This window comes from Mytilus edulis, chromosome 3 (genome assembly GCF_963676685.1).
Source record: "Mytilus edulis chromosome 3, xbMytEdul2.2, whole genome shotgun sequence".
Classification (NCBI taxonomy): Eukaryota; Metazoa; Mollusca; class Bivalvia; order Mytilida; family Mytilidae; genus Mytilus; species Mytilus edulis.
The window spans coordinates 88,920,689-88,946,964 of record NC_092346.1 but is presented as its reverse complement, the minus strand read 5'-3'; the positions used below and the strand labels follow the sequence as shown (position 1 = coordinate 88,946,964).

General features: G+C 33.0%; 1 protein-coding gene across 4 annotated transcripts in view; it reads left to right on the top strand.

The window, feature by feature from the left end:
- The first annotated feature begins 1,653 nt into the window (after positions 1 to 1,653).
- LOC139514624 (FERM, ARHGEF and pleckstrin domain-containing protein 2-like) overlaps positions 1,654 to 26,276 on the top strand; it is a 96,002-nt gene continuing 71,379 nt past the window's right edge. For all 4 annotated transcript variants that reach the window (XM_071304070.1, XM_071304069.1, XM_071304068.1 and 1 more), the window contains exons 1-2: positions 1,654 to 1,753; positions 16,955 to 17,106. In XM_071304070.1, the coding sequence (XP_071160171.1) occupies positions 17,008 to 17,106 (99 nt within the window). In that variant the 5' untranslated portion in view covers positions 1,654 to 1,753; positions 16,955 to 17,007. The remainder of the gene's footprint in view (positions 1,754 to 16,954; positions 17,107 to 26,276) is intronic.

Here is a 26,276-nt window from a genome sequence, read left to right as displayed (position 1 = left end):
AGAGAGAACAGCTGGTGTTAGCTGATCTCTAAAGCTGTCAACAGTGGTGGTTTCAATTACAGTTTGTGGTAGTAAATTCCATTGAATAATTGTTCGCGGGAAGTATGACCATTTGTATGTGTCCTTGGAAGTTTGGATGTGTCTGTATGTCTGAGTATGATTTTGTCTTGTTCTGCTGTCTGTTTGTTCAAGAATATGCGATGGAATGGCAACAAGACAATGTATTACTTTATAAAATAAAATAAGTCTGGTTTTTAAGCGTCTCTCAGCTAGTGGTGGCCATTTCAACTGATTTAGCATGTTTGTGACACTGCTCGTGTAATCGTAGTTGTTGTGTACATAACGAGCAGCACGTCTCTGTACCTTTTCTAATTGTATCTGTTGTTCTTTCATATGGGGGTCCCAGACACTACAACTATATTCCAGTTTGGGTCTTACTAGTGCCTGGTATGCTCTTGATTTTGTTTCTGTGTTTGTAATTTTTAAATTTCTTTTTAGAAAACCAAGTGATCTGTTCCCATTTGATACTATGTTGTCTATGTGTTTGTTCCACTTTAGATTTGATTGTAATGTAATGCCTAAATATTTTGCTGATGTAACTGATTCGAGAATGTGATTGTGGAGGATGTAATTATGCCGGTAGTTATTTTTCTTTTGAGAGATGGAAAGGTTTGTACATTTATCAGGGTGAAATGCCATAAGCCAATCTGACTCCCATCGAGCTGCTGAGTCAAGGTCGAGTTGTAGCTTATGACAATCATCTTGTGTTTTTATTTCCCTGTAAATTATGCTGTCATCAGCAAAGAGTCTAAGTTTACTGTGTTCTAGATATTCCGGTAAGTCATTTATATAGATAAGAAACAGTATTGGGCCCAATACTGTTCCTATGTTACGGGTACTGAGGTGGAGGAAATGCCATTAATGACTACCGTTTGTGTTCTGTCCTGTAAAAATGCCTGAATCCAATTTAGTGTGTTATTTTCAATACCATAGAATTTGAGTTTGTAAAGGAGGTGACGATGTGAGACTTTGTCGAACGCTTTAGCGAAGTCCATTATGATTAAGTCAATTTGTGTGTTGCTATTATTTGATCGTGCTAGTTCTTGAATGAAGTCTATTAATTGTGTTTCACACGACCTTGATTTTCTGAAGCCGTGTTGTAGATCATATAATATGTGATGTTTTTCAAGGTGAGACATGATGTTACTTGTAATAATATGTTCCATCAGCTTGCAACATATGCAGCGGGTTAAAGATATTGGCCTGTAGTTTACGGGTTTGTATTTTTCCCCTTTTTTGAAAGCTGGGGCTACATTAGCATGTTTCCAGTCCTTAGGTGTTTCTCCAGTATCAAGTGACTTTTTAAATATCAATGTAAGAATTGGTGAGATTTGTTCCTTTAGTTCTTTAAGGACTCTGCCATTGATAGTGTCCGGGCCGCAAGCTTTATGTGGATTTATTTATATTCTGGTACAATATTTATTGAAAAAATATGTTTTATATAAATAGGTTAATTCCTATAAGGTGAACCACTTTTGACCTAAAAATGGCAGAGGGTGTAAATTGGCCATAAACAACAGAAGAAAACTGTTCAACGCGACTACAGACTGCTCGCGCGCATTATACGGTGCGTATCACGAAAGGTGTACTGTAGTAAATACGAAACTGTTTGTAATTGACTTCCGTCCGCTGTTGAATTAATTTTACTCACAACTAAATATTGGTAGCATTTCCACTTCCGATATTTTGAAAGGTTTGTATTCTTCACGTTTATTCATTACATTTTGCTCTATATCATAATTAAATTGCATAGACACGAATATGTTTAAATATTTGCCGAGAAAAAATAGCAAACCCACCGGTCTTCCAACATTTAACATCAGGTCAGTCATGAACTCGAATGTGTCAACTGGTGCACAGCATTGTTATGATTTGCAATGTTCATTGATGTTAAATATCATTTTATGTTAAAACTCTGATGTTCAAAGCAACCAAATGACAATATTCATACATATTTACCGTTCAATGAATGAATTTTATTATAGAAATTTGATGTAAAGTTTGTAATATCAGTGAAAATAAAACCTGAATGAACTGCTTTTTTCATCAGTTCATCATCATGCCTTCAAAAGTCCAAAGGCATAGAAGTCAGAAGAGTCAATAAATTGATGTAAACATATAAAAACATATCACTCAATTGGTTGCAATATGCATGATCTTCTAATCTGTCCTTTTTCCTAGAAAAAATTGACATCACAATACACATCATGTCACAATGGCCTATGACATGTTTTCCTCAAATGACCCCAAGTCAGGTCAACTGAGGGGCTTCATTTGTTAAATAGAATTTGTGAACTAGTCTATGAATAGTTGATTACATGTGTCTTTAGGAATATGCCAAAGCCAAAAATAGATAAACGTCTAATTTCCTGCCTCCAGCCTGATCTCAAATATAAGTTTGATAGCTAACCTTAAAAAAATTATTGCATATATTAAAAAAAAAAATCTTCAGGAGGGTGACTTTGACAAAGCTGTGGGTCCGCAAATAGTAAAAAAAATAACATAAGGAGCTACAAAAATGTATGAGCTAACGGTTCCGCATCTTACTTTGAAAAGTCTATGAATCCTATTTCTTAGGGAAAATACTGCCAGAATATTTGAGATAAAACAAATGTTGTAATTTTATCCATATGAACATGATTTTAAGTGTATTCATGGTTGTTAGAGAGAAAGCAGTATTCCAGCTAGCATGAAATGTATTTGTTATTTATAAAATAACTTCATTTAAAAAGAATTAACACGCAAAATGCCGACGAAAATAAGAAAAATTGACCAACTCGGAAATGACAAGCAGAAATTTCAAAATATCAAAGACTTGCCAGTCTATTACATCTTTTTTCAAGAATAATGACCATCAAAAGTAAAAAAATAATTTAATTCTTTACCTTTATGAAAAATCGAGAAGAAGAAAGGTTTCTACATGTAAATGTGCTCAGAATGAGATGACACAATATTTTACAATCTAGATGGACACCACTTTTGAAAATAATGAGAATAAAGTCAGTAAACACAGATTTTCATCACATGGACTTAGTGAGGACCTGTAATATCAATATGTTTATATATTAAGTTTACATAGAGTTGCACAAGTCAACTTCTTGGAAAAAGACTTTCAGACCCTTGTACTGTAGTAATAAATTCTAATAAATAAAAAAAATGTACAATGTATATAAGCTTTAAAGAAATTAAGATTTTTAAACCAGGATTTCCATGGGTTAAGAAATTTAAGTTTTTCTACTAACATGCAGCTTTCGGTCTTATTTTGCCATTTGAGACAGAATGTGTACATGGTACTATGCACATGTCTTCTTCTTCTTCCAGGTAAGGAACCGAATTCAAATTTTGAATGTATGAGGTCCCGCGAAAACTAACGCAATGTCGGACAACACAGAAAGTTTTCTCTTGGCTATTTACAGGATAAAACGTTCTCTATATATATACAATTAAAACTATTTACAGGATGTTACTGTCTAAATTTTAGCAGAGCATGCCTTCAGGGCAGCTCTGAATCCATCAACTGTGTCAGCTGATGTTGCTGATGTTGGAAGTTGGTTCCAGTCTCTAATGGTCCTTGGAAAAAATGATTGTCCGAAGGCGTCTGTTGTGGCCCTTTCTTGGAAGAAGCGGTTTTTTCCTCTGGTCCGGCTATCGTTTGGTGTCAGATATTGGTGCCTATCTATGTCTATCAGATCATGTTGAATTTTGAACAGCATGCATAGCCTATTTTGTTTCCTGCGGTCTTCGAGGCTTTCCCATTTTAAAGATGTTACCATTTTTGTTACACAGCCAGGTGTGCGGTCTGTGTAGTTGTTGTTTACAAATCTAGCTGCTCTTTTCTGTACTTGTTCGATTGCTTTTATTTTAGCCTGTTTCGTAGGATCCCATACTGTGCAAGCATACTCAACTGAGGGTCTTACTATTGTTGAATATGCTGCTGCTTTGACCGGTTTAGTACAATCCTTTAAGTTACGTCGTATGAAGCCTAGTGTTTTGTTTCCTTTTCCCACTATGTTGTCGATGTGTCTGTCCCAGGTTAAATTGTTGCTGATAGCAACTCCCAGGTACTTACTAGCTTCAACGGTGTCCAGTGTGTGTCCGTGTAATTTGTAATTAGTTGGTATTACCGGACGGTTCTTGGGTTGTATTCTAATTACAATGCATTTTTTTGCATTGAAGCTCATTTGCCACTTATCTTCCCATTCCTCTAATGATGTCAGATCTTTCTGTAGTAGGTCACTTTCTGCTTGGTTACTGATAGTCCGATAGAGGAGGCTGTCGTCTGCAAAAAGTTTGGTCTCTGATGATGTTGCTGTTTCTGGCATGTCGTTTATGTAGGCCAGGAACAGTAGCGGTCCAAGAACTGTTCCTTGAGGAACACCAGAGAGTACTGGTACTTGTTCAGAGACAGCTCCTTCTAGGATAACGCTTTGCATTCTGTTTTGCAAGAATGATCTTATCCACCTGTTTGCTTTAGGGTTTACTCCGTAGTACTCAAGTTTATGTAGTAGGCGATGGTGTGGCACTTTATCAAACGCTTTAGCAAAATCTAGTAGGATGATATCTACCTGGCTGTTACTTTTTAATTTCGAAGCAATATCATGAATGGTGATGATGAGTTGGGATTCGCAAGATCGTCGTTTGCGGAATCCATGCTGTGCATTTGTGAGAATTTTGTATTTGTCGAAATGGTCCATTACGCTGCTGTGTACAATGTGTTCTAGGACTTTGCATGTAATGGAGGTAAGTGAAACAGGCCTGTAGTTTGATGCTAAGTGTCTTTCATCTATATTCTGTTTTGAATTAATACACCATTCCCTTTCTTTTAATTATAAACTTTCATTTAAACCTTTTGGTAAACTTATGGAACATAGCAGACATTGCAGTAAGGAAAGATACATGTACAATTCATCTGAAGAATTAGTGCAAACGTGATTATAGCCTGTAGCATGATGCCTGTAGAATTAGTTTGTACTCTTAAAAAAGAGTTGATATCAATGTAATGTATTGGATACACAAATCCCACTCATTTTTTTTTGAGTGTTTAATTAGTCATTTGAATACATGTTACTGTATGTACAATATGCATGCATGTATAGAAATAACATTTTGTGTGACCTCAAATTAAATGAGACAACTATCCACCATTAAGTATCTGTTTTGGGATAGCTTGTTTTACCAAAAAAACCTTGTATTTTAATTACCATCATATTATTGTGCTTTATTGATTAATGGGAAACAACTCTAGCACACTTGATGCTAAATTGTGAATGTGATATATGTTGATTATAAAAAAAACACAGATGATTAATTATCACTTTTAAATGCCAAAGAAAATATACATGTAATACACATAGAATAGGCTAAAAAATAACCTGTACCACAAGATTTAGGCAGCCCCAGGCTCTAAAGATAATGCATAGAACTGTACTCACTGATAACACAAGTTGCAACAAAAAAACTAAAAAAATATCTTGTTCTACCAACTTTCTGAATCTTAGGCATTTGTAATTGAATGTTTTTATTAAATAATTAAAAAGATGTTTGAACTTTCTATTAATTAAATTATTATAAACATTTTATTGTATTTTAAAGGTTCAAGCTTGTGTAAGGTTTTGTTGACTTGTATTATATTATACTACCATGTACATTTGTACATTTGTACATGTCCATTTATAGAATGTCCTTCTAAATAGTATACCCAGTTTTCAAGCTAGTAACTATTTAGCAGGGAGCAGTGATATTGTTGTCTTTTTTCATAACTACCTCTACCGTTTTTTATTGGGAAAATGCATATTTTTTTTTTGAAATTGGGAAATTTGCATATTATTCTAAACACATCTCTGATTTTTTGCTGACCTTTGCTGTCTTTTTTGCACTGTTTTTTCAAGTATGTTGTGGTTGTCAGACATTTTCAATCTGAAAGATAACATTTCGGAGAGGGGAAAGAAACAGAAGCAATGATGGTACTTAATGCATTGAAAACTACATGTGTTACAAACACCATGATGATTCTGATCAGAAAAGCGGATCTCAAAAGTGCTTTCTAATATCAAAATAACAAGCGTTAGCCTTTCAAAAAGGGCTATTCGACTCTTAGCTGACGAAAATGGAAAGTGCTCTCGCTTTGTAGATTAATTCATTTACTAGAATAGCCACGTGCATCAATGAACAAATTTTACCACACACGTGAGAGCCTGTTTCCACTTATGAAAATTTCTGGATCTGCCACTCACTTTCCGATTATGACAATAAACATTAACAAGTAAAATTAACTAATAATCCTGACAATATGTATTACATGAAATGTTTGCCATTAGAAATGAAAATATAAATATTCAATGTCACAAAAGCTTGATAACACGTGCAACCAAATATAAAGCACTATAAAAGGCTAATACTAATATGAAGCTCTCATTCTTAGGTCTCGGGGCAGATTCAGCCATTTTAAAAAGGGGAGGTTCCAACCCAGGACAAAAGGGGGGAGGGCTTCCAACTATATGCCCCATTTCAAATTCATTGATCGGCCAAAAAAGGGGAACTTCCAACCCGGACCCTCCCCCCTGAATCCGCCACTGGAACTTCAAAAAATAATTGTCAAGATTACAAATCACAAAGTGATATATTAAAACATATATGAAGGCAGGTGACAACATGTTGAAAAAAAATATTTGTAATTAATATTTCATTCCAAATCCCATTGCCATAAAAACATCTTTTTCAAGTATTATTACATCTGAAAATTAGTAATAACAACACTTAACTTAAGTCAAAACTAATTGCATTTTCTAAGAGAAAAGTCGGATAAGATATCAATCACTTCTATACATGAAGATATAAGATGTAACATTCTCAAATTTGAAAGACATTCTGTAGAAGTCCATTTTGTCAAGTTGTAATCCTCAAAAGTACATGTATTTTATAATGCTTTTTTTTTATCAAGTTGATTATAGACACAGTATACATTTTATTATAATATCATTCCCAATTTCCATTCTCAATTATTATTAAGTCTCCTTCCATTCTAACTCTGGTCCACCAATAATACAACTAAAATCACAAATTAGTAGAAAAAAAACGCTACATGTATGCATTCATATTGCTTGGAGTGCAATATTCCAAAAAAAAAAATAACCTATAATACTTCTAAACCCTCAATATAATCAGCTAAAATACGGCAAGCTTTTTAGAAAAGCTATTACTTGTTGTTTACTCCAGAAGATTAGCCTATTTATAGCTAAAGGTTACCTGTGTAAAATCTAATTGCTAAAATAGAGAGGATAAATCCGATACTCTACGGGATTGAAGGACATTTACTTGGTTTGGATTGTCCTAACCAATCAGTAAATTTTGATTATTCACGTCTCGTAATATCTTCCAATCAGGTAGCAAGAAAAATTCACGCCCTAACTGTCCATCACTCAATTCTTACGATATTTACAAACATTACTACCAATGCCATCACTGTTTGGGGAAAATGTAAAACTTTTTGGGAGGAATTTTAAGCCATTTTTTTTAGTAATTGGGAATTTTCTCTAGGGGAAAAGGCAGAATTTCGGCTGTAATTTGAGGCAAACAATATCACTGGGGAGGTTTCACACATTTTTTTTTATAGTTGATCTGTATGTACAATGAATGTATGATCCACTTTAACACACACATTGTACAGTCCTTGTACATGTACAATGTAGGTACATGTATCAACTATCAGCAGGGGCTAGAGATTATCCATTTTTAAATCATACAAGACTTGATTGCAAGTCACAAAGAACAATTGTGGCACCATTAAAAAGATGATGGTCTGACATACATATGTATGGCATGCAGAGACATGCTGTATTCTGTTAGTGTATCCTGTCAACAAATATGTTTATTAGGAAAATGTTACTTAGTGAGATATATAATTTGTGTATCCCATACATTGTACTTCTATAAACAAGTGAATTTTTTCATATAAACCAAGTATTAATATTTACAAAGTACATGTATGTTTTTCTTTCTTTCAAGAATTTAAGAACTTTCTAACGAGTTTTAAACAATATATGAATAAAAATGTATTATTGGTCTGGTTTGTATATGAAAAAAAGGCATCCAGTAATTATAGAAAGCAAAATATTTTGTTGATACTGAAATAATAAAAAAGCAACCAGTCAGATAAAACCAGTAAACTAAACATATGTTATATCAATTCTAGATGTTCATTAAATGCTAATCAATCTGCTAAAGAAATTATAACATTTTCAGTAGTATATGTGCTGTAATTATCCTGATGCATAATAGAATCTTCAGACTATAGATTATTATCTATTACTTTGCAGTTGTTTTCAAATTACTGGCTCACAGCTGCCTTGGGAGACCAAGTATTTTGTAAATATTTAATGTGACCTTCTTTGACCTTTAAACTGGGGTGAAGACTAATTAAGTGCTAGTTACAAGGTTTGGGAGCTACAATAATATTTATTTACATGATCAGTAATTTAGTATGCTGATTAGGCCACACTTAAAAATATTTTGGTTTGCCCAAATCCTACCCAAAGGTTGAGACAGTGGGTAGGTAGGTAGGTAGGTAGGCATTTTTTTTATTTTTTTTTTAAAAGAAATTGGAGTATCAGATGTTTATTAGTCTTCATGTCTATTTGATTAAAAAAAAACTTCTTCAAATCAGGACAATAAAAGAATTTGAGTAGGCAGCTTTTTTCTGGGTAGGTAGCGTTTGGGCAAACAAACCTATTATCTATTATGGCCTTACCTATAAAAATAGTTTGAAAGGAAATTGGTAGACAAGTGTTAATTAAGGTGGTATGGGTGTCTTCCTCCATCTTGGATTGTAAAAAACAGAGAATCAAAGGTCCAGATTTTCCATCAAGTTAGCAAAATTTGATGCAGGAATGCAGATGTTTAATGTACATTTTCATTTAAAAGTACCAATTTATAAGAATATAACTTCTAAATATTGATATTTTTTCAAATGTTAATTATTTTTGGTTGTTTTTTTTTTTTTTTTAAATTGGCATTTTAAGGGGAGGTAACTCTAAAAAAGTGCATTTTCTGAAGGATTCTGTATGGAATTTTCCTATTTTGTATTTTAGCCGGAAAAAAACGTACGGTAACCCTATCTTCTCTTTTGATATTCTCAAAGCAGTGTCTGAAAGCTATCTTTTCCTGAAGTATTTAACAATTCTATCATTTTGTTTAGTTTCTAATCACAAAATGGTGTTTTTTCCTGTATAATCCATACAAAATGTGTCATTTTGTCCCGTCCTGTAGCTTGAGAAAATGCGCGGTGACCTATCATTTTTATTATATTTTTCAACATGTATCAATAGATACAACGTTTTGGCAAAGTATGAACAAATTCTATCATTTTTATTTTAGACTCCCATACCACCTTAAGTGTATCTTTATACTGAACTAGCTAGCTTTGTACCCTAATTATTCCAAGTCTCTGCAAAAAGTATTATGTCAGTCACAGACAAAATACTACTCGCTAAACCAAATATTTTTTTTGGGGGGAGGGGGATTTTTTTTCTTCATAATTTTTCCATTGACTATTTCTGATTTATATATATATATAAGCAACAACTACTGATATGGCATGAGATACACACCAAATAGGGTGTGCAAATATTTGTAACTGAGAGATTTACTAAGTACAGGCCCATTTTTAAATTTGTCTACATTGAGACTCCAAAAGGTCCAAAATGAAACTTTGTTTGATTACATCAAAAATTAAATTATTATATTTACAACTCTATAATATGCCAAATCGTATTGTGCATTTAGATTTTTAATTTTGGGCCCTGTTTTCAAATCTGTCTATATTAAGGTTTGAAGGGTTCAAAATTAAACTTTTGGTGTTTTTTTATATGCTGATTCTAAACATGTTGTTATTCGGATATCAGACTGGCCATTCTACAATGTAGGTAAATTAAATGTCCCAGATGCTGAATCATAATATTAAGTAGTGATTTGGTCTAGTTAAAAAAGGCCAAAAATTAGTACAATGTACATGTCTGAAACTGTCAAACTGAATTTTAGACCCCCTAGTTTAATATAGAATTGTCTTTATTTTGAGTTAGAGCTGCTGGACTTTTCTATAATTTTGATATTATTTGTTGTCCCAATAGTAGGACACTAGAAACAATTTTTTGAAATAGAGCAGGTGTGATTATATTTAATTTTAATTTATTGTCTCAATAAAATGCACTACGATATGACTGTTCTTGGGCTACATGTACATGCATTGCACAAAAGAGAAAAAAACAACATTGAAGTAGATTTTGATAGTTGTGTTACTCTAAAAAACGGGAAATACAACTATAACAAGTACATTTAAACATGCAGATCATGACTTATATCTCCTATTATTATCTCATAATCTGGCGTAAATCATATTCAGGTAAAGACCATCGAATAGGTTAAAACACCTTTATATATGATGTCATTTTATTTGAACAGAGATGACACATGGGTTTCTCTGGGGTTTTGTTAATGTTTAGTCACTAGAAAAATACTTCAAAAAGATTGTGATAATGTGTTCTCCTTAACTTGAACAATATGGTGGTAACATTTTCTTTACTATCTTTACAACATCTTAGATAGCATTTTCTTTGTGAAAAAAATCTAATGGTGACTTTAAATGATTTTCCCATTAGAAAAACAAAATACCAAATGTGAGTTTCTGAATAACAAAAAACATTAAAAAAAAAAGGTTCAGAAGATCTGTTTTAACGTCTGTCAGTTAATTTTGGAGTCCTGATAAAAGCTGGAGAAATTTTTTATTGGATCTGAACTTGGATATTTTGTCTGAAAATCTGAATAACTCATCAAAGAATCTGGGCTTTTAATAGAATTATTAATACATTGCTATTTCTTATAAGAATGGGTGTGTAAAATTTAGTTTCATTAAAGATTGTCAAAGTAAGGATTTAATCTGCAAGCTGATATCTGTTTTGAAGTTTCTTTTTATTTGATGACACTTGAACATCTAATGATGAATTAAGTGTCCTTAGAATGAAAACTTTTACATTAAAGACAAACTCTTAATTACACCATATGCACCTACTTAGATGATGTGTATCAACCTTCACGTTGTGATTTATCTACATCATGTTGTGTTGTCTATGTAAATGATGCATCACTGTGTCCATCAAAAGTTCTCCATTTCTACTATACTATGAATTGTTATCCAGCTACTTGCATTAAAACAAGCAATACATCATTCATACGACCTGCAATTTTTTGACTGTTCTTTTATCTATATAAATTTAATTTACACTTTTATCGTGCACTTCTGCAGAATGACAAAACACATATTTATAACACAACAGAAATTAAACATGAAAACAGTCTTAGCTTCTTGATAACCTGTAATGAAGCTAAGAGGCTTTTAATCTACAGGCTTAACGTTTACTTAGATTCTGTTAGACTGTAGAGATGACTTTTACAGGCCCCAAATTAAAGCAATTTTACAAGCCTAGGCTGCTTGGCCTGTGATTAAATGTGAAGACTGTCAGAAAGGTTCTAATTCTGAAGTGATTGAATGTGAACTTTAAAGATTCAGCCCCTCATGAGAACTGGATGTAGAAAAAATTGTAGTTCATTCTCAAAAATACACTAAATGTACTAGCATCATATATTTGTACATGTACACTTAATGATGGCCTCTATAATTTGTTAACATGTAGGTGTATTTAAAAATCCTGATGTGTCTTGAGTCTCACTCATGACCCTACCAGTACATTTACCAACCATCCACATAAATGGTACATTATCTAGTATATGTAAATCCATTTGTCTTTTGAGCCAATGACTTGTAGATTTTACCACATCAAAAGAAAAAAAAACCAAAATAAACTTCAGAAAACATTTCTAGTTCTTCTACAATTACATTGATATTTGAAGAAACCCTTTAGTATGTTAGATAATATATTTATTTTGTTATAATTCCCTCTCCAACTGTTTATAGTAAATAATTAACTTGTCGGTTAATGATTTTTTTCTGAAATATCAATTTAACTACTTAAGTGGATAGAAAGCTGAGATAAAAGTTATTGGATTTAAGACACATAAATTGTACATCTAGCATGTCTTGCTCAACAAGTTTTTTAGGCCTACTTTTATATGTTATTATAACATGAATGTTATTTGTATATTATATATGCTAATATCAATTGTTACAGTTAATAGGTTCAATAAATTGAAAAAGAATACTGGATATTGATTCTGAATACTGAAAAGGAAAGATTAAGAATTTCTAGTTGACATAATATTGATGATCCTAACATGAGCAAAAGTAATGAACATGATAAAATATGTACATCAAGGCAGTGGTAAAGGAGTATGTTGCACTAAGAACAGAAAATTAGATACTTTACTGATCAACATTCTTGTATAATTACATGTGAGAATTATCAAAGAAAAACAAGTTAAACTTGTAGATAAATGTCTTCCACTTTGTCCTTAGGGTGCAGAATTCTTCAATTGTTCAGACAAATTTGTGCTGTTTCAATTATCAGTGTTCAGACCAGATAATCAAAGCTAAAAATTTACTGAAGAGTTAAATTATGGAAATGATTTTAAGAGTAGATGCACCATATGCAAGCCATGAAGAAATTTGGAATGTTACATTAATGATACTTTTGTTTATTCAAGCAGCTGTTCTCAGATCTTTGTTTTCATATAGTCTTAAGGAGCATACAGATGAGGATTGAAAGTGTATTATTGTTTTATATTCTGAAAAAATTACTTTACCATCTGTCTGTATAATACTCCTCACTGTTGAATAAATCTATACTTTATACTAATTCCAAGACAAATGTTTTATACTTATGTCTGTTGCCTCTGACAATTTACTCTATGGGAATCATACTATGAATTTTAAGGCCTATATATCCCAAGGGAAGCATGCTCATGTTCAGGCCTATTGTCCTAAGGGTAGCATGCTCATGTTAAGGCCTATTGTCCTAATGGTAGCATGCTCATGTTAAGGCCTATTGTCCTAATGGTAGCATGCTCATGTTCAGGCCTATTGTCCTAAGGGTAGCATGCTCATGTTAAGGCAGATTGTCTTAAGGAAAGCATGCTCATGTTAAGGCATATTGTCCTAATTGAAGCATGCTTATGTTAAGTCAGATTGTCGTAAGGGGAGCATGCTTATGTTAAGACAGATTGTCAAATGGGAAGCATGCTCATGTTAAGGCATATTGTTATAAGGAAAGCATACTCATGTTAAGGCAGATTGTCCTTAGGAATAAATGCTCATGTTAAGCCCGTTTGTCATAAGGGAAGCATGCTCATGGTAAGGCAGATTGTCCTAAAGGATGCATGCTCATGTTAAGTCAGATTGTCCTAAACTGTCTAAAGGAAGCATGCTCATGTTAAAGCAAATTGTCATAAGGGAAGCATGCTCATGGTAAGGCAGATTGTCCTAAAGGACGCATGATCATGTTAAGTCAGATTCCTAAACTGGCTAAAGGAAGCATGCTCATGTAATAGCAAATTGTCCTAAGGGAAGCATGCTCATATTAAGACCGAGTGTCCTAAACTGGCTAAAGGCATCATGCTCATGTTAAGGCAAATTGTCCTAAGAGTAGCATGCTCATGTTAAGACAGATTGTCAAATGGGAAGCATGCTCATGTTCAGGTCTATTGTCCAAAGAGGAGCATGCTCATGTTAAAGCTTTTTGTCCTAAGGGTAGCATGCTCATGTTAAGACAGATTGTCAAATGGGAAGCATGCTCATGTTCAGGTCTATTGTCCAAAGAGGAGCATGCTCATGTTAAAGCTTTTTGTCCTAAGGGTATCATGCTCATGTTAAGGCCTATTGTCCTAAGGGTATCATGCTCATGTTAAGGCCTATTGTCAGTCCTAAGGGTACAAATGTAGCTACTCATGTTAAGGCCTATTGTCCTAAGGGGAGTATGCTTATTTTAAGGCCTTTTGTCCTAAGGATAGCATGTTCATGTTTATAAGGCAGATTGTCATAAGAGAAGCATACTCATGTTAAGGCCTATTGTAATAAGGGAAGCATGCTCATGTTAAGGTCTATTGTCCTAAGGGAATCATGCTCATGTTAAGGCCTATTGTCCTCAGGGGATCCATCCTCATGTTAAATGGTCTATTGTCCTAAGGGAAGCATACTCATGTTAAGGCCTTTTATCCTAAGGGTTAAGCATGCTCTTGTTAAGCCCTATTGTTGTAAGGGAAGGATGATCATGTTAAGGCATATATGTCATAAGGGAAGCATGGTCACAAAAATAAATCACTGTTAGTTGATTGCTACAAATGATCAATACTTTCAAATAATTTAATTTTGGATGTAACGCGTCTTCTGATTGGCTGATGTCATTTTGTTTATCATCTCATAGACACAGTTTTGTCATGTTTTACGCCGGTTTTAAATGGAATTTAGAATTAAATTATAAGAAATAACTGTATAATTTTGTCAGTCTATTGGAAATAGCGTAAAAAATGTGGTGCACACTGTTAAATAATATATGCTAAGTGCGTTATTCAGTGTGCACCACATTTTTTATGTTATTTCTTCATAGACAGAAAAAATATTACAGTCATTGCTTAAATATATTATGAAAATACCTTGAAGTTGAAGGAAGGAGATTTATAATGGAAACGTTGCTGTTTCTTACTTAATCATGATCCTCACTCGTCAGTACTATTGTTTTCTCTAAGTTTGGTAATAGATTTCTGCTTCACCCAAAGGACAAGTTAAACTGTTGATACAGTAACATTGACAACAAGTGAATGATTTGGCTTCACTAATTGTTATTTAGAAAACTCAGACATTGTATTTATATATTGCCTTTTATTGATTCAGTATCATGATGAGTTGAAAATTAAAAGGATTGTTGCAATGGGCTGCAATCTTCTAATGAAGAAATACTTTCCAGTTCCTATGAGAAAAGAAAAGAGATATTTGACTTAAGACAATCGTTGTTGAAAACACAAAACTTGCTTCAAAGCAGGGAGAATCAATGAATCCTTTACACTTGTAAACTGTGCCTTTCAAAATGACCACTGCATATTTGTGGTTTGTGTATGGAATGCATGGTCAAGTAAAACAAAAGTACTAAAATTGCTGTGAAATACTTATTTATTTGAGAGAGTTTATTATGTAAATGAATGTGAGCAAAATGTTTTGTTGCAGTTCACTCATTAATCTCAAATCTATATATATTAAATAAAATGTAACATTAACTAACTAATCTTGGTAACAATCATCCTTTGATGTCTTCCACTTAAATTTCAAAACCCACATCTGATGCAGATGTCTCCAAACAATCCATTTGGCCACTTTTATTTAAATATTAAATTAAGTTAATGTTTTGCAGGCAATAGCATAGGACAGTTGATTTATTTCTGTTTTTACTACTATTTTGTACTTTAAGAATTTGTCCAGTTATTTAATAACAAGCAGCTGATAGAGTTCATTTAGGTACAAATGTATTTTGGCAGGTTATTCCATGTTTACAACAGAACTTTTATCTTGTCTTTTGTAATTTAAAGTTAAAAGAGTCAATAATTGATCTATATTAGATAAGTTTCAATTACCAGATGTCATTTAACCAATTATCTCTTGTGTATTAATGTAAACTACAGTACAGTACTGGTGAGGTGGTAAGTCACAAATTATTGGTGCAATGAAATATCTTACTGTTTATAACATATTAGTAACATTGTATTGCAAGTATAGAGCAAACACTTATTTATTAACCAAAAGGGAAGTACCCATTAACAGTCATAAACATATGCCATTTAGAAATAATATGAGTAAATGTGTCATTAAATGGTATATAATTGTAGTAATTTTGAATCCAATAAATTGAGGAGAGACAGAAATGCTGGATTCATGCTTCTCTCCTCCCATTTCATTTGATAAGATTTTTAATCCTGGCAATCAAAGTCTATTAAATGTCACCAATGTTGTTTTACCTATAACTTTATAGTGTCTGATTAGATGAATGTCTAAGCAACTGTTACATACTTGCAATTACTTCAGGGTTGGCATTTTGAGGTCAATGTCACATATATATTAAACATTTCAAAAAACTAGGCAATGTTAAAAAGACCTGTTACAACTTTCAATCTGTTCCTTTGATGGGTTTATTAAATTTTGTTTACAAATAATTCTAAATGTACATGTACATGTTGGATGTGAAAAATTGGTCGAACAGCCAAATGCTACCAAACTTTGGTGCCATGAATTGATAAATTTGGATTTCTGAACATGGATATCAAGAATTCTAACTATTATTATCAGAAACATCTTAACACTATTATTACAAAATGAGAAAAAAATAATAAAATATATTCTTTTTTTGCATCAAACAATGACTGATTTTCTATCAAATATATGTTAAATAAGTTTTAAAAATATGTAAAGATATGGCAAGGAGCAAATGAAAATTATGGTACATGTACTGTTACTTCAGACATGTGATATAATCAACACTATTGCATCGTTAAAAGAGAAAAAGACTATACAAATAGTTCACAAAACAGAACAATGAACACGGCTAAATAGAACACAAAGGTAGCAACCATCAATGGAGGAAATTCTCATAGGAATCATAAGCTCTGGAATATGACATAAAATTTCATTTTCATTCCATTCTCAATTTTATAAAAATAAAAATATGTCAAGTACTGCTACAACATGTAAATAAATGAAAAAATAAGAGAAAAGCAGCCATTTATTGTAAAATAATAGCATTCTCATTAAGTGTTAATTTGTAAACCTCTTTATTTTATATGATGTAAACCTTCACAATGGAGCTATATATGTTTGACATCCTTGTGAAGTTAGGGGAAAACTCTTACATGTATATATATAGATCTATCTATAACTGTATATACATGTATTTCTTTTTCTTTCCAGGTTTTAAGCAGATCATCATGGTATGATGACTTAGATGAAAGTATATTAGAGGGATGAGTGACCCATTGTCACAAAGAGGCCCTCCAAAGGGCAAAGTAGTCAATCTAAGAGTCAAGTTCCTAGATGAAAGTGTTCATGTATTTCAGATTACTGTAAGTTTGAAAATATTATTTTACCTTCTCTAAGCACATACATTGTCATGCAAAGTTTTTTTTAGACACAAAAATTGTTTTTCAAAAATAAGTTTTTTTGCCAATAAGTTGTATAAGTTCCACTTGGAATATCAATTTCGTAAACTTTTTTAATGAGTAAAAATTAGCCATCAATGATAACTCACAAAGAATTCCTTAGTATCCTTATTTAGTCCATATATATCTATTACAGAAGATTTTTAGACTGGAACTATTATATACTATATATACTATAATATACATGTAATATTGAATAAATGGAAAAGTACACAGATTTTAAACATATAATTTGGATGTGCCCTCTAAGGTCCTTAAAGATGAGTTTAGTATGAAGATTTGTGGTAGTGGCATGTTTGCAATCACATTTAAGTTTTCAGATGTTTTGTCTCAATCTAAATTTGCTAGGCCATACAATGAAGAGGAATTTCTTGTTCCTTGAGAAACAGCAGACTGATTATGCCCCAGAGGACCATTATATTACATTGAAATAGGTTAGACAAGAATTGTCAACTAGCTTAGAAGACAATAGAAAGCAGTAAGAGGTTTCCATTTGTTAATCTAGGAAACAAATCAGGAAGCAATTTTCCTGAAGAGGAAATGTCTGACCGCTGGGCTTTAAAGATTCTTCATAAATCTGTTCCTGTATAATGCAGTACAAAAATACTACAAATGTAACCTCGCCAATCTGATCAAGATTCTCTAAAGCTAATCCAATCATCTTTCTATAACTTCTATAAAGTCATATATAAAAGTATACAAAATAGTAAGGCAGGTCACATACAATTGTTTCATGTTTTAACTTTTTTACGCAGTAGAAATGGTTCAACATTTATTGGTTATTTGTTTAGCAGGTAGTGTTAAGAGTTATAAAAATAAAGCAATTACAATTATCTGAATCAGTGGTTTTTATTTTGGTATCAAATAGAAATAACAAAAGAAGGTATTTCACAATAGTTCATGTGTGAAATAGTTAATCTACAAATCTATATCACAAAAGGTTATCATATTTGTCTGTTATAATGATACATTTGATTTAAATCTCAATACAATAACTGTAAAAGATCAATATCATAATAAATAAAGGCATACATTGGCAAATTTAGACTGCCTTCACAATTTACTATTATATCATGCTGGGAGGCTCCATTGTCTGTGTCTGTTGACATCACTAAGGAATAAATTTCTTTTCTATAATTGGAAATGACAATTTTGACTTAAAGAAGAGGGATATCTCTTACACATTTGGTGTTTACTTTAGCCATGTTGTTTCTGTAGTGCATTATAATCAACAGAGTACAATGATAAATAAGGGAAAATTGTACCATAATACACAGATGATCGAAGATGAGAAATTCAAGCTACCTATTTCTTGTCTGTGCTCATGTATCATATATATTAATCAAAGATAAATAAGGATACATAAATTCTAGAGTTCATATTTGTGTATCAGTAGATTTTAAATTTTGAGCATGCTGTAAACTATGTGATGTGTTTTGGGTATATACATCCCTCCTCAACTACCTGTTTGCCTTTATATTTATACATTAAAACCAGTACACAAAGGTCGCTGTCATAACTAAATATTTTAAAGTATAAAGGAGCCTGCAGTTGTCCTTTAAATATAGATTTAAAATGTATATACTGAGGAGTCATTAAAATTGTTAGCATACTAATTTTTATTGAGGTCAAATATTCACAAAAACACAAGTTTTCTTTAATCCTTGAAAAGAAATAAATTAACAGTTGGTGTTGCTACAATGGTACAAAAAAGTTGATCGACAAGACATGCTTTCACTTGATAGAGGTGACCTTTTACAGCAGGTTTCACTATATTTTTACACACAATATGGTCATGTAAGAAATCATATTAGGCCAACTAAAATTAATTAGTAGATTTTCATCCAAATTTTTGAAAAAAATGGGGCGGGTGGAAGGATTTTATTTTTTAAATTTTATTTCATATGAAACCTTCTTGTCACGTGTTATTCATATATGCAGTACAATAATAAGCTTATATCATGTAAATACATCCATAAAGTATTTTATATAAGACAATAACAATCAAAACCAAGGAGTAACCAGAGACTCATAAAACCAAAAGACATTTACATCAACAGTTACAAATAATAAGTAGGAAACAACACGAACTCCACTAAATTCCTGGAGTGAAATCAAATGCTCCTGAAGAGTAAGCATTACCTGCCCCGTATACGACACCCGTCATGTTATTTCTTTGTTCAGCTCGGTAATGATAGAAGGTTGTTACGACTGAGGAAGAATATCACAGAGATATATATGATTGCTGACACACTTTTGTCATAATGGCCTATCAGCTCATGATGGCGACCATAAAATTGTTTGAGTGATGACCTTAATTTGATTGATTTATAGCCCTGTCTTAGCAACTTTTGAGAAAGCAGTATTCCTCGTTCAACAAAAAGCAACGTACTTTGAGCTAGATTTAAAGTCACATATCAATTGAGACACATATACTCCATATGCTGGTGCCACTTTTTAAAATTCATAAATATATATGATTTGGCAACCACTGTTCTACATGTAATTGCCGCTTTAGAAACCTATTTTATAGAACACAGCAGAAATGTGGAGAAATTATCTCTTCAGTTGGACTACCTACATCAAATGTATTTCTTTCTAAGCAATATTTTGTTGTCCTAATAAAATGAAGCAAATGCATTGGTATGCAATGCTAGAACGATAAGTACAGAATAAAATGAAAACGCAAACGGTGTTGAAATAATAGGCTTAATTTTTGGTCCTTAATATGCAAGATTCATATATAGTTACAATGTAGAACATACAGTTGTTTAATGACTCTATCATGGGTATTGGGAAAGATAATGTTTGCTGTTTTTTCTACAAAAAACGAAAGACATGGCTAATTCTTAATCTAAGAGCTTGCTTAAATTAATAAATTAAAAATGCGTTTGTCGATTTTCTGAACTCAATATACGGTCACCAATCTAAAAAGTTCATGCTCGTGTCAATTTCTTTATTCCAGTTAAATGTGTTCCACGATTCTTACGCTTTTGGGTTTCATTCACAGTCCAAATTTCTTGACACAAAGTCATTGTATAAATAAAATAGATCGAAGGTGTGACTTGCGGTTACGGATTTGCGTTCTTGAACACAGCGTATTACTCGTAACCCGAATATTTCATGCCCTTCTCGTAATCAATCTCTATTCTCGGTAAATGATGTTGTCATGATATCATAGATCAGCAGAATATATTGACTTAATCATTCAGTAAGAATACTCTAAGAAATACGAAAACCGAAATTTGAAACAGGAAATTTTACATGAAACGAAATTATCGACAGTTACCGGTAACGGAAATGAACAAAATCCGGAAATCGTAATTTTTTCAAAAATAAAAAAAATCGGGGCAGGAAGAATTCAGAGGGGCGGGCGGGGATGAAAATCTATCAATTAATTTTATTTGGCCTTACAGTAAACGTACTAATAAAAATTTCAACTTAACAAAAAATCATATGCCCTTGTAAGGTAAACATGCATTATGACCATGATTATTCATAAATTGTTATCATGATGTAAGAATCAGTTTTTGAACCTGTAAATTTCTTGTTTTCTAGTGTTATAACCTTATGATTAATAATTAATAAGAATTCTGAATGAGGTGATCCTCTCTGCCCAATTTGGTACATTATTCATAAGTTCATTGATGAAATTTATATGAGCATGTATCATGAAATTGCTCTCAATGGAAGTTCAGTTATTGACTTTAGCTTTTTAAGAGCACTTAGTTATAGCTTAGATAAATAAGGGTAGGGAATATGGTTACATTTCAAAATGCAGAAGTTAAAAATAGATTTAGCACTTGTCTTCTTATTTAATTTTTACTTCACTAATTTAATTCAGTTTTAATAGTCTGTAGAGATGGTAAAAAATGCCTTAGATTTTGAAACAATTAATCTAGTTTTGAAATATCATAGTAAAAAAAAAAGAAGTTTTGCACCATTTTAACCATTCAATTGCCATTTTTGTTAAAACTTTTAGTTCATATCAAAATTGTATAGTACCTGACCTGTTCTTATACAGTATTTCTTAACATTTGGCTCAACTGATATCTACTTGTTTTTTACTGATGAAATATCTTCCGTAAGGATGATGTGTGATCAGAGCTAGAAGTAGGAGGTACAAAAAAGTAATACTGATATCTTGTTTAAAATTGCCCTTAAAAATTGAGGTGATTTGAGAATCAGGTCTTTAGAAGCTACAACAGTGCCTCCCTGCTGAAGGTCATAGTTCTCTCTGGGCACTCAGCCTTTCTGGAGCTGGCATGTCAGTTAACTGCTAGTAGTCTGTTGTTATTTATGTATTATTGTCATTTTGTTTATTTTCTTTGGTTACATCTTCTGACATCAGACTCGGACTTCTCTTGAACTGAATTTTAATGTGCATATTGTTATGCGTTTACTTTTCTACATTGGCTAGCTAGAGGTATAGGGGGAGGGTTGAGATCTCATAAACATGTTTAACCCTGCCACATTTTTGCGCCTGTCCCAAGTCAGGAGCCTCTAGCCTTTGTTAGTCTTGTATTATTTTTAATTTTAGTTTCTTGTGTACAATTTGAAGTTTTGTATGGCGTTCATTATCACTGAACTTGTATATATATTTGTTTAGGGGCCAGCTGAAGGACGTCTCTGTGATTAATTATTGCATTTTTAGGACAATCTGTATTATGATATCAGTATCAGATATATCAGAAATTCAGAATACAAGTTATTATTATTGAGATGATCAACAAGTCACATTAGTTACATTGAATAAAAATCTCACTATAATTTCTGAATTTACAGTAGCAGTGCTGAAAGTGGCTTTTATACACATGCTATTCCTCCATTCAGTAGCTGATAGTGCTGAGAGTGGCTTTTATATTCCTCCATTCAGTAGCTGATAGTGCTGAGAGTGGCTTTTATACATATGCTATTCCTCCATTCAGTAGTGCTGAAAGTGGCTTTTATACACATGCTATTCCTCCATTCAGTAGCTGATAGTGCTGAGAGTGGCTTTTATACACATGCTATTCCTCTATTCAGTAGCTGATAGTGCTGAAAGTGGCTTTTATACACATGCTATTCCTCCATTCAGTAGCTGATAGTGCTGAGAGTGGCTTTTATACACATGCTATTCCTCCATTCAGTAGCTGATAGTGCTGAGAGTGGCTTTTATACACATGCTATTCCTCCATTCAGTAGCTGATAGTGCTGAGAGTGGCTTTTATATTCCTCCATTCAGTAGCTGATAGTGCTGAGAGTGGCTTTTATACATATGCTATTCCTCCATTCAGTAGTGCTGAAAGTGGCTTTTATACACATGCTATTCCTCCATTCAGTAGCTGATAGTGCTGAAAGTGGCTTTTATACACATGCTATTCCTCCATTCAGTAGCTGATAGTGCTGAGAGTGGCTTTTATATTCCTCCATTCAGTAGCTGATAGTGCTGAGAGTGGCTTTTATACATATGCTATTCCTCCATTCAGTAGTGCTGAAAGTGGCTTTTATACACATGCTATTCCTCCATTCAGTAGCTGATAGTGCTGAAAGTGGCTTTTATACACATGCTATTCCTCCATTCAGTAGCTGATAGTGCTGAGAGTGGCTTTTATACACATGCTATTCCTCTATTCAGTAGCTGATAGTGCTGAGAGTGGCTTTTATACACATGCTATTCCTCCATTCAGTAGCTGATAGTGCTGAGAGTGGCTTTTATACACATGCTATTCCTCCATTCAGTAGCTGATAGTGCTGAGAGTGGCTTTTATACACATGCTATTCCTCCATTCAGTAGCTGATAGTGCTGAGAGTGGCTTTTATATTCCTCCATTCAGTAGCTGATAGTGCTGAGAGTGGCTTTTATACATATGCTATTCCTCCATTCAGTAGTGCTGAAAGTGGCTTTTATACACATGCTATTCCTCCATTCAGTAGCTGATAGTGCTGAGAGTGGCTTTTATACACATGCTATTCCTCTATTCAGTAGCTGATAGTGCTGAGAGTGGCTTTTATACACATGCTATTCCTCCATTCAGTAGCTGATAGTGCTGAGAGTGGCTTTTATACACATGCTATTCCTCCATTCAGTAGCTGATAGTGCTGAGAGTGGCTTTTATACACATGCTATTCCTCCATTCAGTAGCTGATAGTGCTGAGAGTGGCTTTTATATTCCTCCATTCAGTAGCTGATAGTGCTGAGAGTGGCTTTTATACATATGCTATTCCTCCATTCAGTAGTGCTGAAAGTGGCTTTTATACACATGCTATTCCTCCATTCAGTAGTGCTGAAAGTGGCTTTTATACACATGCTATTCCTCCATTCAGATAGTGCTGAGAGTGGCTTTTATATTCCTCCATTCAGTAGCTGATAGTGCTGAGAGTGGCTTTTATACATATGCTATTCCTCCATTCAGTAGTGCTGAAAGTGGCTTTTATACACATGCTATTCCTCCATTCAGTAGTGCTGAAAGTGGCTTTTATACACATGCTTATTCCTCCATTCAGTAGCTGATAGTGCTGAGAGTGTCTTTTATACACATGCTATTCCTCTATTCAGTAGCTGATAGTGCTGAGAGTGGCTTTTATACACATGCTATTCCTCCATTCAGAAGTGCTGAGAGTTGCTTTTATACACATGCTATTCCTCCATTCAGATAGTGCTGAGAGTGGCTTTTATACACATGCTATTCCTCCATTCAGATAGTGCTGAGAGTGTCTTTTATACACATGCTATTCCTCTATTCAGTAGTGCTAAGAGTGGCTTTTATACACATGCTATTCCTCCATTCAAAACTAATTATTCTTTCTAATCCTACAAGAACAATGGTAACTTGTTGTATTAGCAATTGTTTTATTTTGTTTTCAAGGAAAGGTAACTCTTTAGGAAAAACTTTGAAACATTGATGACTTTTTATCCTAATTTTATCTTTGCCTGTTTCCTGTTGTCTTTCATATTAAAAATCTCCAAGTCAAAAGTAAATAGCACTTATAGTCTTCTGTCATGGAAATTCCCTGCTTGCCATTGATTTTTCACTTCAGATCATCTTTGTTAACTAATCAAGAGGGTTTCTTTGATCATAGCTTTTCCTGTTACATGAAAGTCTGTGATTGTCTTTTAACTTTGTTAAAAAAAAATTGACATTAATTGAGGGGCAAATCTAGATTACAACCAGAAAAAGAGGGCATATTTATGTAAGGACAGACATTTAATTTTACAGATGGCCACCTACTGAATCATCAAAATACTTGTTGCAAAGGTTTTTTCAATTGCAGATAAACATGGCACTTTTTTTTTTGTCTAGCTTGACACTTAGGGGCGGCAGCGTCAACAATATATTAGTTTGTGATTAGGTGGTCTAGTTTATGGTGAACCACTAATGGTAGTCAAAGATATTTGATATGCAGTTGTATTAATATTGGCTCATCTCATTACCATGGAGATTATTTGGCCCTGCCCCTCAGTTATGGTCTATTGACTTTGAAACTTTTGCTAAGCTTTCATGTATTAGTTTGTGATTAGGTCAGTTTATTGGGAACCACTAGTGATAAGTTAATAATAATTGGTATGCAGTTCTGTAAGTAAAATGGCATATCTCATTTCCATGCAGATTATTTGGCCAAACAAATTATTTCTATTGACAAAACATTCATCACAAAAGTTGTAAATTTTATTGTCAAATCTGACCATTTTTGACACATCTGTGACACAACTTAAGCATATTTAGTTGAGAAAATTATTAAGCATTGGCATCTATGAAATTTTCTGATAGGTCATTAAAAAAAAATCTTGCTATAGACTATTGATATTAAGTATACTGTTCTGTTTGCGTCTATTTATTTCATTATCAAATTGAACATCAGTTTAGAATACTTTCAAGCTAAGAAGTAGCATACCTTACATGTATGTTAGACAATACAAGTGTTCACTTGGTTATGTAGTGTATATGTATTGTGTACTATAAAGTACTTGATGTATGTCATGTGACCAGAGCATGATGTCTGCTGGTAGTAAATACCAGTCAGCCAACACTCACCAAATATTTAGCTATAAATCAGTGTTTTGTTTGAAGTAGAGTAATATAAAAAGTAGTAATTTGAAAAACAGGAGCAGAACAAGATTTGTTCAAAGTAATTAATTGCACATGAGAAGAAAAACAAGCAGATTTTTTTTATATATCAGAAGAAGCCTAATAACTTATCTCTTACCATATTATATAACATATGACTAGTATAGTCTTTGTATTTTGTTAATTAGAAAAGATCTGAAGTTCTGCATGATAAGACAAGATAAAATTCCTTTTCGGTCTAAAGACTGCAGTTGATTATAGATTAGTCTTTACCACATGATCTTGATTGTAGGATGTAAAGGGTAAAACTACTGATGTACTTGTTACCAGGAATAGGGATTATTCTGTAGCATTTGATTTTAACCCTGTTGTAACTGTGGGGACTGTGTTGCTCAATTCTTATTTTTCTGTGTAGTGTTTTCCAGTATGTTTGCTTGATCTTATTTTGTATGAGGTCATTGCGGTTTCTGTTTAACTTATTTTTATGCCCTAGCGGTAGGGGAGGAGGCATAAAGTTTTATCCTTGTCCATGCCAAGAAATTGCCTCGTTGAAATTCTGCAAACACCTCATAGAGCAAATTACATGGATGATTTATATTGACCGTTTGGTATATGGCAGTGTTCTAAGCGACATGTACATGAAGGTCATAAATTAATTTCTTGAATGAAATCAAATCTTAAGCTACTAATGACTGCCGTAGGAGGTCGATTGGAATTTTTAGCGAGGATTTCTTGGCATGATCTGTATGTGCATACATCCCAAAATTGGTTTTCCATTCTCTAACTTTAGTTTGCCTCAACCAAATGTTATGAAACTTATTCACAATGTTTAATTTATTACCACAAAACACAGATCAAGTTTGAATTTTAGTGGCATCATTTTTACTGTTCTAGAGTTATGCCCCTTTACAAATGGAAAAAATACTGATTTTTTTCATTTCTCTCATCTTATGAAACTTATACACAATGCTAATTACTTCCAAGCAATTTAGTGTAAAGATGTCATTATTGAAATTGTCTCTGTGT